General features: G+C 42.6%; 1 protein-coding gene across 2 annotated transcripts in view; it reads right to left on the bottom strand.

Annotated features, from left to right (window-relative positions):
- Positions 1-15,544, bottom strand: part of ASCC3 (activating signal cointegrator 1 complex subunit 3) — a 718,547-nt gene that overhangs the window by 559,907 nt on the left and 143,096 nt on the right. For both annotated transcript variants that reach the window (XM_083176983.1, XM_083176984.1), the window contains exons 6-8: positions 6,776-6,983; positions 4,967-5,105; positions 4,765-4,887 (exon numbers count right to left, since the gene is read on the bottom strand). In XM_083176983.1, coding sequence (XP_083033109.1) covers positions 4,765-4,887; positions 4,967-5,105; positions 6,776-6,983 — 470 coding nt within the window. The remainder of the gene's footprint in view (positions 1-4,764; positions 4,888-4,966; positions 5,106-6,775; positions 6,984-15,544) is intronic.

Genomic DNA, 15,544 nt, shown 5'->3' with positions numbered 1-15,544 from the left:
CTGCATCTCTCTGTTGTTCCTGTACCTCTCTGTCACACCTGCACCACTTTGCCCCCCCTGGACCTCCCTGCAACCCCCCATCTCTACTTCCCCCTTCGCCCTTGCACCTCTCCATCCCCTTCACCAACCTTTCACTAGCTCAAAATATAAAAAAAAGGCTCCACAAAACTTACTCAACTTTCCTAACTGGGCAGCAGGCATCTGGCAGCTGGGCAGCCATGCGGGCAGCAGACATTAATCAGGCGGCCGGGTGGGCAGCAGGCATCAGGAGTCTTGGTGGTGCGGCTGGTGGCAGCCTTGCAGGCATTGTGACGGGCAGGCGCGGAAAAGAAATACGGAAAAGAAATTCTTGCCCAGTGTCCACTCTCCCGCGTAGGTGCTGCAGCCGTGTCTCCGCCTCCTTCAGTGGAGCTTCACAATCAAAGCCGTCACAGCCGTCGGCGTCAGCGCCGCGGGTAGGGATGGCCAATGCAGATCCCATCTGTGGTGGCTGGAGGGCTGGAGGGGGGAGGGGGGGCGGCAGCGACAGCGACAGAAGCTACTCACCGTGCTTCTGTCGACATCCAGCGGCCGCAGCTGCTCAGCATAGCCCAAAACAAATATGGCCGCCGCATATATGCATTTAATATATGCATATATGCGGCGGCCATATTTGTTTTGGGCAATGCTGCCGTTTATGACCAGGCTGGGCTGCGGCCGCTTTAATCAAGGTAAGCGGCCCAGCCAGAGTGAAATCTGGTCCGGCCCACCGGGAAACAGCCCGGTTTCCCGGTGGGCCAATCCGCCTCTGGTAGGGCCCTCCTTCCTCACGTACTCATCCTACCTCTTTACCTCACCAGTGCTCCTGCCCTGTTCTTCCCTTCCTCTACTTCATCTTCAGTCTCCTCGACAATTTTGACAACTAATTTAGACCTGATGCTGATTTTAGTTCTTCCAGCTATACCCCTATTTATGCTGTATTTTATCTACACACCCTGTACTTTACCTTGTAATTTGTTTGTTTTTTGCTATGTACAGCACTGCGGACACTTTGTGGCGCCTTATAAATAAATGATCTACTACTACTACTACTACCCAGCACAGAAACAAAATAACTCACCCAAATGTAACTCTTTCTGCACATGTTACATCAGCCCCACCTGTAGTGCACTTGGTTTTGTTCATGAAAGAAGGAGAAAAAAAGCAAAAAAAAGTGTGCATTTAGAAAACCAACCTGAGTATGAGATGGGTTTTTTTTTTCATTGTATTTTTCACACAGGGAATTTTAAGGATAAGATTCAGTTTTTACCTGTCATGACCAATATTTGTATACAAGATATAATATTGCATTGATACTGTGTTATTATAGACTATGCTGTGCCCTAATCCTGGAATTTTCCTTACAGAAGAACCATTTCTTGTTCTAATCAATAGGTTTATTATTATATTCTGACATTTGAAAAGAGAAAAACAAGATACTTGCAGAAATACATTAAGGTCAAGAAAAAGTATTTTGGAACTTTTCATTTTTAATTTAAATCCTAGGCTATCTGTGAAAAGGTTACCAAAAATATAATAGAACTATAAAAAAAATGCAATAAAAACTTTTCATGTCGTTCAACTGCAGTGACTTAAACAAAAACATAACACACAGATAAAGACCTTCTCATATATTATTTTAATTTAATATTGTGTAATTGATGTAGTTTACATCCCAGCATTAAAGGTTTATTTTCTATTGTTTATGCCTTATGTATTTTTAATTAATTTAGTTCTATAACTGCAATCAAGCCAACCAACTGCCATAGTGGGCAATATGTTGGAAAATCATCCTGTGCCACCCCCTAAAAAAAAATGGCAACTATCATTAAATAATAGTATAGAATGCCATTAATGGCCATACGCAAATTATTTGGGGCTCTTAAAAGTGTGACATGGTTGTTGCTTGACTATTTGTTTTATTAAAAGTGGTAAATTGATAGCAGGCAAGAGTTTTTAGCAGCACAGAATGAAATTTGGGTAAATAAAAATCTTAATCTACAGTACTTTGAAAAAAACACACAATGCCCAGCTGCAAAATTAAAACACATTTCCTGTCAATACAATACCCCTCATCTATCTGTCCCACAGGTATGGGCCATAGGGTCGATAACATTAAGGTTGACATGCATTGAGTAGACCACTTAAGGTTGATATGCATCACGGTCGACGGGTCATTAGTTTGACAGTCAAAAAGGTCGACATATGGCTTTTCGCATTTTTTTTATCCCGAATGTCGACATTAACACTAAAAAAGTGCACCGCTGCACTCTCCATGCTTCGGGCACACTACTTTATTCTCCCACCATGTATGGTAGCGCATGAAATACCACCTGTTGGCTAAAACAATGTGAAAAACCTCATGTTGACCTAAGCTAATGTTGACCTTCAGGTGAGTCAACCTTGATGCATGTTGACCTTCAGTGGTTGACAAATGCATCTATGTATCGAAAACTCAAGTCAGATGTACTAAATTGGATGGTCCATAGGATGCTCACTAAGGACCTTACTCCGAGCCTATCATAAATGTTATTTTCAATTTCAAACATGAGTTAACATATCTGCTGAGGCTGGGTCTGGACTAGGCATGAAGTTCTGGGTAGCAAACATGCAAACTCATGTAGAGGGTTTTAAATAGCAGTGAAAAATACCATAAGACCATGGTGTGTGCATCTATTCAAAAGAGTGAAACTAAAACGATAGCAGAGACCTCCTTTGAGGCCTTCAGAGATGTGTGCACTGAACCTAGTGTAAAGCTGGGAACACACTGTAAGAGATATCCTGTGATACAAGGTCTTATTCTAGTTCTCTCTTTCTGACAAAATGCTTCTTAGATGGACAAAACCAGAATAAGGCCCACAGGCACTTTCCATCAATCTGCACAACCACATCTTATAGGTGTGCAAACCCAATCTATTGTTATCCACTATCATTAATGGAAATGCCCCAATGGATAGCTACAGGTTTCCTCCGGATACTCCGGCATCCTCCCACATTTGGCTCCTAACAAAAATGAACACTAGAATGAATGAGAGTGCGTGTACACATGGTAGGGAATATAGATTGTAAGCTCCACTGGGGCAGGGACTGATTTGAATGTTAAAATATACATAGCAATATGTGTGCGCTATATAAGAAACTGTTGATAATAATAATAATAATAATAATAAAATGTGACAAAATTTTGACACATTTTTGAAAATAGCGTCTAAATTTGCAGCATTGTTTCACACCAAGTCGCATAGTGCTTCCTATTTGACATTGTACATATTTACAGTAAAACTCATTCCTGTGTGGCCAAGTCTAATGCTTTGTGTACACGGTACAATTTGCCATTCGATTTTGACTATATAGTCAAAATTGAATCGTGATCATACATCGTATGGAGATAGAACGTGTTTTTAAGCATTCTATCCCGATTCGATGCTGATGGGCACGCCCGTTCAGCAGAAATCGAAAAGCCAAATAGACAGTGCAGCAATGACTATATAGTGCAGATTGAATGTAGATAGTATGAATTGTATATAAATAGCACATGTGTTAGCAAAGATTGCATAGCAATTGAATCTTCATCAAATAGCACAGGAATCTTACCGTGTGCACACACAATAAGTAAAACTTTTCTTCATCTACAGTATGAATAAGATTCTAACTTAACGTGAAACTTGGTAAGATACACCTTTCGGTGTGGATTAGTCTTAGCCGCATCTTGCTCTTCATGGCAAATTGATGTTAGGTGTGTGAGGACACCTGTGTATATTCTAAAGTGGTGTCATACAAAAATAAAAAGAATATTTTTTTTTCTATTAACAGTTACTTAATGTATATAGAGGCAGCATTTACTATTGTGCTTTATAATTAAGAACAAACAAATAAAACAGGACTGGTTAAAAAAAGACAAGCAAAAGGCTTAGGATACAGCAAGGATGAGTAATGGATAGCCTTACTGCAAAACAGTATTAAGTTATGGGCCCTAACTGTGTGAAATTTGTATATTTGACATGCACAAGGTAAAAAGGCAAAAGGTTGACACAAGTAAAAGGTTGGCTATCGTAAACACACAAGGTGGACATATGTTTTAACAAAATAGTTTTTACACTTATTGGACTCTTTCATATTTTACCATCCATGTGGAGTCCGATCGTGAATGGTAAAGTGTGCCGAGTGTAGCCATAGTGGAGCGAAATCTGACACTGTTGACGTAATTAATGTCGACTGAATGATCCACATACTATCATTAAATGTTATCCATGTCTATGGGGATACCCCCAGTAGAGAGCTTTACATGGGTCATGGCCTAATTGCGGGAGCCGTGGCCATGCACCATTAGAATAAAATACAACTAAAATAGCACTTTAAGCACCTCCCCGGCCACACTGCCACCCAGCAAATAGCAGCATGTGCTGGGTTGAGATGAGTAGCTGCAGCTGCCAGGTAATGGGGGCCCCACAGAGCTCCAACATCAGGCCTGGGCCCATGTACATAGTACCCCCTCCCTCCAATCTTGGCACCACTGGGGATACTTGGGTAAACACAATATGCCTACTTTAAGCTCCTCACATCTACAGCAGCTCCCGTAGTGTTGCTCATAAGATGATGGATATTGGTGCCAAAAAATGATAACATTTTGTCACTCATCTAGACTTTCTTTGCTATACATGTCAATGGTTTATGTATTATGACAAACTTTTAATTTTAAAACTTTTTTGGAACTCAAGAACTTTACTATGATCACTATTTACTTACCTCATCCAAATCTTTGATAAAGACTGGCTTCTCTTCAAAATCAACAGGAGGCTCTGTGATGGGGATCTTTACTTCTTCATACATTTTGTTATTTTCTCTCTGAATACCTTCTGGCAGAAGTAGCTATGGAAATACAGCAATGTCAGTCACATATGCTTTATATGTACTGCAAACAGTATATGATATGGCAAATAATCAATACCTTTGCACCGCCAATAAATGCAGATGTTTTCATGGCTTCTGCATGTGAGTCATAAACATTTGGATATGTATATCTTTCACCGTAGTCTCTTTCTCGCCCCAAAATTGGCATGGTTCGAGCACTTGAAAGGGCCTGTTCTCTGTAATTACAAGATAAATAAAAATAAAAAGTGCACAAATGCATTTTGAAAAAAATTAATGTTTATTGCACTTACAGGGCTGTTTTTCACTGTGAGATTTTCTACACTCAAGCAACAACACTTTGCTACAGGGAAGCTTATATACTGTAATGCTCTGATGTAAGTATAATAAGCACCTAATGAGCATTCTCTACAACTCCATTGCATTTTACCAAGCAATAACACTTCTGAGTGCTGCGAGCAATGATGGAAATGATGTGAAACAAAGCATATGCTTGTAAGAAAGTGAGTGTATTTAGGCTCATTTGCTTAGATTCTTTTTTGAACTATCTGCATCAAATTGCATTTAATAGGATTCAATAATGAATGTGAAAGACTTAAAAGGAACATATACTGTAAGTGTATAAGGTCTACGGCATGATGCAAATGTGCAACTACACTTTCAACTTGTCAAAATTACTACTGAAAAAAACTAAAAAGCTATCACATTTTTATTCTCTTCTCAATGTGTAATGTAAATATGGTAAATACTCGAATACAATTGGCCTCTAGAGAAATCGATGCGGTACATAAATGCACATTATGGGAAAACCGTACATAAAAAGGTCTGTTTTTGTTTGTGTTTATAGTTAGCTAAATGATAAATACATCCAAAGTAAACCTAGGAAAGATTTGCAGGAGTGCTAGTAAGCGGCACATAGTAAAATGTATTATCTAAGAATATTTATGAGTATCTAAGTATAAGCACGCAAAAAAAAAAGCGCATATGAAATTCATTGGCCTATTATGTGTTGATGTTTTATATACATTGCTAGGATATCTAGGATATTCACAGATTAACAATGAAAAATAAAACTGGTGAATGATATTAGGATAGCAATAAATATACTTCTGCATACTGTTCCCGGGAATGAAGTCTCTGGAGTGACCCTAACAAGATAAAGCAAAAGGAAGAGGTGGAGGTTTATGCAGCAGCGTGGAGTCAGTGTCACAGTCAATTTAGCAATTCACCTGCTTCAAAACAGAAAGGTCAGCAAGTGTGCATAGCAACACACACCCAATAACAATTGCAGCAAATTATAGCCACAATTTGTAGGCATTGGCAACTCAATAACTGCAGAAGACGTTCTTATTTACAGTGCTGTTGTCCTCACTCTATGCCACATAACAATGTAGAGATCACACATTTTATGGGCTCAATATTTAAACCGCCAACAAGGCTAGAGGTATTTTTTTTCTCCACTGCAGCAATGCCATGCCTTATTTGCTTTCCCTTTTTTCCCTATATTTCAAGATGACAACATAGAAAATAGCACCCATTAATCTCGAGAGGAAAAACAGATAGTTTCAATGCATTTAGTACAGACTTCATAAATCTTAAACTAGTGGTGTGTACAGAGCACCTAAGGAAGATAGCTTACCTCCTTAATCTGCATTTTTAAACCGCATGGAAGCGACCAAGCAGATTCTAATTAAGCAGATCACTGCTTCCTTATCCTAGAAAATTAGGTTTTCATAGAGAAAAAAAAAATTCTATACTTGTGCTAAGACGTGACCTGAAGTTGAAATCGTGTAATCTCCAAAAGCTGAACTTAAAGAAAATAAATGATTAGGATACATTAAAGTAGCAATTACAGCTGAAACATTTTTCAGCTTTTGGCATTTATTACCTTTGCATCCGCAGTTCCTTGGGATCAAAGCCTATTAGTCCTTCTCCAGAAATCTCTCCATCCTCGCCTACTCGTTTTTCTCGTTTGGCATTCCGTTTCTCTCCTCGGCGAAACTGTTTCATTAACTGCTTTTCCTGCTCAGACTGGACAGTGACCTGACAGCCATAGTTAGGTTTCATCATTTCCCCAGCATTTCTTTTAAGATGATCTAAAACATAAAACATGCACTTCTTAAAAATTAGTTGCTTTGTCTAAAGAACACAGATCAATTCCAAAACTAATACAATGCAGACAAATATTGTCATTAGTAATATTTAGCCAGTTGCACAAAGGCATTTAGTGCTGCTACAAATGCTCTTGCAAATCCTTTGTTAACTAACTTCATATAAAGGTACTAAGATTGAACAAGCGCTTTCACGGTAACTTAACTGCCATACTAGCTTTTAGCTGAATTGCCAACCAGGTAACACAGATGCAGATGTGGCATGATAAACCTAGCATCAATATGCCAGTCTAGAGAACCGACCTGGCCATTCAATTTGCATCTTATATGCACTGTGAAACCCCACTCATTTACGGTCTACCCCATCGGGCTGTGACTTCAACCACATGGAAATTAGTTGTAAATATATACAAAGTTGCTGATGATGCATAAGGAAATTTGCATGAACAAAAGCTGCAACATCATAGCACTTTGTAAAGATTCAGACTAAAGTGGCCTACACACGTAGAGATTTGCTGATGCTCAAAACATTGAGCAAGATCTCTCAGCACACAGCGGCCTGTCAGTGCTGTGTATGCAGCGGAATGGAGCGATCTGTCAGGCCCGATGTTTTCACTGGCCCTGATCGATTTAATAACCAGCATGCTGGATATTAAATCACCAGGTGATAGCATATATGGTGAGATTGCTTAGAAAATGCACCTAAATATTTAAGTGTGCCTCACATAATTGGCATTCAGATGTACATGTATCAAATGATCCAGTACAGCCTTGTAAAGCAAAACTGTGCATAAGGCACAATTAGGAACAAAAAAGATGCTCGGCGCAAGTAGAGTTGCATGCGACTTTGACCACTTGGCACAGTTGCAACAATAATGCAAGATGACATTTATAATATTTTGCAAATAAAGTACATTTATTTTAGAATGTTTCATTTTAGATTAAGTTTTAAAAACATTGTTTAGCATTATTCATACTGGGAACACTACCTGTCAATACTATTTTGTATGTGCTCATTGGATTGTCTAAGAACCACACATGTTTATTTGGTAGTAAGAAAATTTAAAAAAAAAAAGCAACTGCTCAAACATGAACAGAAAATCCAAAGCGGAAAGATTAGTGAAAATGAATGACCTCTGATTAGAGGACGTGCAGTGAGAATGGCAGAGCAGCTACGACATTCAACATCAGGGGGGTGTACTGCATGAGAGATGAAGGAACCACGTACATTCTTACAGCTCGTGTTTGCTAGGAAAATTACAAGGATAGATACAAAAAATGGAGACAGAATGAAGTTCACGAACAGGCACAAGTCAAGAAGCAGAGTCAAAGGTGCATGAATGTAAAGCACAACAGTAGAAGAAAGACAATTTTTAGGTACACGTCAGAGAACACACACAATAGCATTGCCATCACTTACATTGTAGTTTTACTGCTAACAGACTGAATTGTGTCTACTTAACTTAAAACAATAAAATAGACAATTTTCAATGGGGATGCTAAGGAAACATGGCATAAAATAAATTGAGAGAAATTGAAAGGCTGCTAAAAGGTGCATCGGAAGAATGGCAGATAGAATGAAAGGATGTACGATTAAGCTAGTGCAAAGGAGGTGCTGTATCTCTTCCTGAAGGGTAAAACTAAAAGGACAGCTTTATTAAGACAAAGGATAAGTGACAGCAGTAGGTGGAAAGGCAATCTAATGGGGAATCAAGAGGACATGATATACTGTAGCACTGATAGGTGCAGATTGATAGTTGACACTGGCTGGGAGAACCAGATTTTTTTTTTCTTTTAACCCAAATGCAAACCAGCCCTCACCCATGACAATCTAAGGATGCATGCACAGACATACAGAGTACAGCTGACTGATCATCTAGCCATTGCAAAATGAACAAACCTTGTAAAGTCCTTAGATAGAGCTACAGATGGCACAGTCTTTATAGTATGTGCGTCCGTGTTTATTAAAATAAACCAGTTGATTGCAAAAACTTTACCAAAAACATACACTACCGTTCAAAAGTTTGCGGTCACCTAGAAATGTCCTTATTTTTTAAAGACAAGCAGTGTTTTTTTCAAGAAGATAACATTAAATGAATCAGCAATACACTCTATATATTGTTAATGTGGTAAATGACTACACTAGCTTCAAATGTCTGGTTGTTAATGAACATCTACATATGTGTTCTTATGGTACATTGTGCTTGCTTATTGCATTAGAAAGAAAAATGGATGATTATTTTAGCACAGCTGAAAATGGGTTTGCATGTTAGAAAAGCTATTAAACTGGCCTTCCTTTGAGCTAGTTGAGTATCTGGAGCATCACATTTGTGGGTTTAATTATACTCTTAAAATGGCCAGAAAAAGATGTTTCATGTGAAACTCAACCATCTATTCTTGGTCTTAGAATTTAAGACAATTCTATGCGAAAAATTGCCAAGAAACTGAACATTTCATATACTGGTGTGTACTACTCCCTTCAGAGGACAGCACAAACAGGCTCTAACCAGAGTAGAAAGAGAAGTGTTCAATTATTTAAGAGAAGTTTTCATTCCGCACTGAAAATTACTTTTGTTCGTCTCTGCATACTTTATCTTCTATTTATTTATCATTTGATCATTTTTTTATGTAATTTTCCTCCATTTATTTATTCAAAAAGAAAAAAAATGGTGCTACCCATCTCTATAGTGGCGTTAGTGGCAAAATAAATGATGTTATTTCAACATTTCTAAGCTATCCTACACCAAGCACCTATGCGCATCTCACCGGCGTGCTGGCTTCCTCAGGGCAATGATATTGCTGATGAGAAAGCAATGAAGTTATAACTCACACCTAAATAAAAGGATCATTAAAAATAGGATTTTAATACCTACCGGTAAATCCTTTTCTCTGAGTTCTTATGGGATACAGGGAAGCCGTTCATAATGATTGGGGTAAAGAGGGTATCCATAGGAGACAGGCACATCTAAAACTTTACACTTGGTGTACTGGCTCCTCCCCTCTGCTCCCCTCCCTCTAGTCAGGTAATAGAAAACTGTGCCGAAGGAGAAGAACAATATGAGAGGAATATGTGTAATATTTAACGTGGTGAGATTCATCTAGCACACCGAGACATAACTTTCAACAGACCAGAGGCCACTGTAGAAACCACAGAACACGTGGAAGCATCAGGGCCTTATGAATATGTCTATTGACAACATTTGTAAACTTCTGTGTCCCAACTGGGACAACTTGATAAGAAATGTCACCTAAGTGAACAACTGAGATACACGAGGTGAATGATAAAGGTTACCTTGGTAACCTCCACCCTTGTGACCCCTAAGGAACACAGGGTAATGGAAGGACCCAATAGTGGTCCACGGCTCACCTGAGTGAGTCAGGCAGAAACTCCGCACAGAGGCGGGCGCCCTGTATCCCATAAGAACTCAGAGAAAAGGATTTACCGGTAGATATTAAAATCCTATTTTCTCTTACATTCTTATGGGATACAGGGAAGTCGTTCATAACGATTGGAGATATACCAAAGACATCAGAACGGGCGGGATTGTGCGGAGATTGCGCAGCACCGCTTTCCCAAACTGAGTATCTTCAGTGGCCAAAGCGTCAAATTTGTAAAACTTGACAAAGGTGTGTTGACCTGACCATGTAGCGGTCCTACACAATTGTAAGGCCGACACTCCTCGGGCAGCCGCCCAGGAGTCCCCACTGAACGAGTAGAGTGGGCTTTTACCCGAGCAGGCATAGGAAGCTTCGCCACCACATAAGCCTGTTTAATGGTTGCACAGATCCAGCGTGCAATAGACTGCTTAGAATCAGGACGCCCGATTCTTTGGGCATCATATAAGACAAAAAGTCCTTCAGTCTTACAAATTCTTCCCTTTCTCAGGATATATACACGGAGAACCCGAACCACATCCAAAGATGTCGGCACCTCAGACTGAGGGCCACTAGCAGGAACCCAATTGGCTGGTTCAAGTGGAATGCTGACACCACTTTAGGAATAAAACGCGGATTAGTGCGTAATTCCGCCCTGTCTTCATAAATCAAATAAGGGCTCTTGCAGGTTAACGCCCCTAGCTCAGAGACCCACCTAGCCGAGGCTAAGGCTAAGAAGACCACCGTCTTCCACGTAAGATGTTGTTTCAAATCTATTTCCTCCAGTGGTTCGAACCAGGAGGATCGCAGGAACGTCAGGTACCTCTGTAGTTTCACGGCGCCAGTATGTCGCCGTGCGTCTGAGTCCCCTTGCGGGGCTCGCTTCGCTCGCCCACGCTGCAGGCTCGGTGGCTCGCTACGCTATTTAAAATCAACTCCATGCCAACATGGATAGTGGGTGTATGAACTATCCATGTTGGCATGGAGTTAAGTTACTTTTTTTGACATATTTCGTGGCAAGCGTAGAACCCGGAAGTAGCACGGCGCCATGAAACTACAGAAGTACCGAACACCATCCCAGTCCCATGGTGGAGTAGGGGCTACAAAAGGAGGCTGTATGTGCAAGACGCCTTGAAGAACGTCTGTACTTCAGGGATATTAGCCAGCTTCTTTTGTAAAAGACAGAAAGTGCAGATACCTGTACCTTCAAAGAGCCTAAACGTAGGCCCAGATCCAAGCCAGATTGAAAAAAATCTGAGGAATCTTTCAAGTTTAAACTCTGCTGGAGCAAACTTCCCTTGTGCACACCATCCTACATATCTCCTCCAGATATGGTGAGAATGTGCTGCCGTGACCGGCTTCCTAGCACTTGTCATTGTCTTGATGACAGATTAAATCCTTTCTCTGTAGGATCTGCTGCTCAACCTCCAGGCCGTCAAGCGAAGCTGCTCTAAGGCCTGGAAAACGCACGGACCTTGCATGAGCAGGTCTCTTTGCAGAGGGAGACGCCACAAGTCCTTTTTGAGACTTAGAAGATCGGGATACCACGTTCTTCTTGGCCAGTCTGGAGCCACTAGAATGACCTCGGCTCCGTCTTTCCTTATCTTCCTTAGTATCCGAGCCACGAGGGGGATCGGTGGGAAGATGTAAATCAGGCTGAACGTCCCCGGTATTGAACGGGCGTCCACCCCCTCCGCCTGTTGGTCTCTTGCCCTGGAGAAGTATCTGAACACCTTCTAATGGTGTCTCGATGCCATCATGTCTACCAGTGGGGTCCCCCACCGAGCCACCAGAGCATTGAACACCTGGTGGTGTAGACTCCATTTCCCGGGGTGAAGCTCGTGGCGACTGAGAAAGTCGGCTTCCCAGTTATCCACCCCGGTTATGAAAATGGCAGACAGAGCCTGACAGTGACTCTCTGCCCAGGACAGGATCTTTGTTGCTTCTCGCATGCAGGACCTGCTTTTGGTCCCGCCCTGCCTGTTCAGACACGCCACAGTAGTGGCATTGTCCGATTGGATGCGGCCCGCATGCCCGCTGAAAGGAGGGGCCGCCTCCAGAAGTGCATAATACACAGCACATAACTCCAGGTTTGATATGGAGACGTGTTTCCCAGAGGGTCCATTTGTCCTGGAAGGACTGACCCAAGGTTACAGCACCCCATCCCAGGAGGCTCGCATCCGTGGTGACTAAGACCCAATTTTTTGGATGCCAATCCTTCGCCCTGCCAGCAGGTTAGGTGTGTGGAGCCACCTCTGGGGTGACAGTCTTGTCCGATATGACAACACAATCTTCCTATGCATCTGAAGATGTGAACCGGACCATCTGCTCAGAAGATCAAGCTGGAAAATCCTGCTGTGAAAACTCCCAAATTGGAGTGCCTCGAAAGAGGCCACCATCTTCCCTAGCAGTACAACGCACTGATGCACCGGGACCTGGGGACTCCCCAACTAGTCTGAGACCAGTTACTGAATGGCCACAATCTTTTCTTGTGGAAGGAACACCCTCATGAGAGCCGTGTCCAACACCATCCCCAGGAACATGAGTCTCTGCGGAGGGATCAGAGAGGACTTTGACAAATTCAGGAGCCATCCGTGACCCGACAGGGTCTGCATGGTAATCTGTAAGGCTACCTGTAATCCTCCAATGACCGAGCTTTTACAAGCAGGTCGTCCAAGTATGGTATGTCCCTTGTTTTCTGAGAACCACCATCATCTCCGCCATCACCTTGGTGAATATGGGCGGGGCTGAGGACAGGCCGAATGGCTGTGTGCGGAACTGATAGTGATCGTTGAACAACGCAACCTCAGGTATTTTTGATGAGGTGGCCAAATTGGTATGTGAAAGTAGGCATCCGTCACATCCGAAGATGCCAAGAACTCCCTTTCCTCCAGTGCCGCTATCACGGCCCGCAAGGGCTCCATCTTGAACTTGGCTACAGTCAAGAATGGGTTCAGGGATTTTAAGTTCAGTATCGGGCGACCGACCCGTCCGGTTTTGGGACTACCAGTAAATTTGAAAATTAACCCTGCCCCCCTTTCTAGGGGGGAACCGGGTTTATTACTCTGGCCTGCACCAGCTTTTGGATTGCTTGCTGCAATACCAGTTGGTCTACTGGAGACGCTGGAAGGCCTGATCTGAACCTGTGAGGTGGTTGTCTTGCAAACTCCAGCCTGTAGCCGTGCAAAATAAGACCCCATACCCAAGAATTGAGGCACGAGGCTTCCCAACATGGCCGAAGAATGCCAGTCGGGCACCCACCTCGACCGGAGCTAGTGGTGGAGCCCCACCGTCATGCTGCAGGTTTACTTGCAGCAGCCCCGGATGGCCGCTCTGTGGTGGCTGAAGCAGAGGGCTTCCTGAATCTACCGCGGGAGCCTCTGGCTGCATTAGAACCACCCTTGGCTTTTGGGCGGAATTTACCGGTCCGAAAGGACTGCTGGGTGCGAGTAGTAAAAGGACACTTGGGCGCCTGTGGGGTCGAGGGAAGAAAGGTGGGCTTCCCTGCAGTGGCTTTTGAGATTAACTCATCTGAATCGCCGCCAAACAACCGTTCACCCGTGAAGGGAAGGTTTTCAACACTTCGTTTGGAGTCAGCGTCAGCCCTCCATAGCCAAAGCCAGAGGGATCTGTGACCCAATACCGCCATGGCTGAGTTATGGCCGTTAATGGCACCTAACTCCTTCTGCGCCTCACACAGAACATTAGTTGTGTCATGAATGTGGTGTACTTTTCAGACACCTGCGCCACTGTCATATCACCCTTATCAGAGTTGCGTGCATTAATAGCAACTACTCTGTTAGTGCTTTACTAATCACCCTTGTTAAGCGCAACTGGGAGTCTCCGTAATTAGCATCATACACACACACATAGACACACACAATCCACAGTGTTTTTTGGTCAGGGATGCGCTGAGGGTTAGAATAATCACATTGCTTCACAAGCATCAACTACACCATTGAGGTGAGGATACCTTCTCCAGCCTTGTTTTATATGACTGGATCAAACAGACTCCTGGGAGTCTACTTAGTGCTCCCCAATAGGTTAAGGGGACACCTCGTGACAAGTCATTTGTGATAAGGAAGCAGGAGTGAAATCATTTTTGCACCGCCTGCAGGTTAACTTTCTCAACATGTTGGAGAGAGAACCTTTCCACCCAGACACATTGACAAAGACTATATATGACAGTGTGTAGTAGGCATTACAGTATGTGAAGCATTTACCATTTCAGTGTCAGCACCATAGCTATCAAGCCAGTGGGATAAGGACACAGAGACACTGACACTCTTACCACAGCTCTCTTGTAGAGCTGGTAATACAGTACATACAGCACCACCGTAATTATATATATATATATATATATATATATATATATATTATGTCAATTGAAGTGTACCCAAGGTAACACTAATGCTGCTTTCAGACCGCAAAACTGGCTTTGACCAGGTATTTTGAAACGTTTCTAAAAACGGGTCTGCCAGGTAAAAACCCTTTCACACCGCATCTCTTAAACGGTATATTACCGTGTGCCGTTTTTTTACACTGGCAGACCCGTTTTTGGAAACTTTTCAAAAACAGGATCAAAGCCAGTGCGGTCTGCAGCAAACCCCCCCCCCCCCCCCTGTAACACTCTGTGTGGCAGCGTGTTACAGTTAACTCCCCCCCCCCCCCCCCCCCCCCAATATGTTTAAGAAAGCCCCCCGTGCAGCCAGTACATCGTGCCTTGCGGATTACCCCCCCCAATGTGTTTAAGAAAACCCCCGTGCCTTACGATCCCGGCTGTCGGCTCCTGCTCCTGTTGACTCCTGCTGCTTATAAAAAAAGTGACTTTCGGAAAATGGCTGCCCCCATACCAAAGACAGTTTTTTCAAACAGTCTTTCCTATGGGGCAGCCATTTTCCGAAAGTCACTTTTTTTTTAATAAGCAGCAGGAGCTGACAGGAGCAGCCGGCGGGATCGTAAGGCACGAGGCACGGGGGTTTTTCTTAAACACATTGGGGGGGGGCGCAGCAGTGAGCATTATTGGTCCCCAGTGCATGCATATTTAACGAGCCGACCGTTCATTACATATGTGCATATGTAATAAGCGGCTAATTACATATGCACATATGTAATTAACGACCGTCTCATTAAATATGCAGGCACTGGGGACCAATAGTGCTCATTGCTGC

This window comes from Crinia signifera, chromosome 3 (assembly GCF_055691185.1).
Source record: "Crinia signifera chromosome 3, ASM5569118v1, whole genome shotgun sequence".
Classification (NCBI taxonomy): Eukaryota; Metazoa; Chordata; class Amphibia; order Anura; family Myobatrachidae; genus Crinia; species Crinia signifera.
Note: the sequence above shows the minus strand (reverse complement) of the source record. Positions and strands in the feature narration are given on the sequence as shown.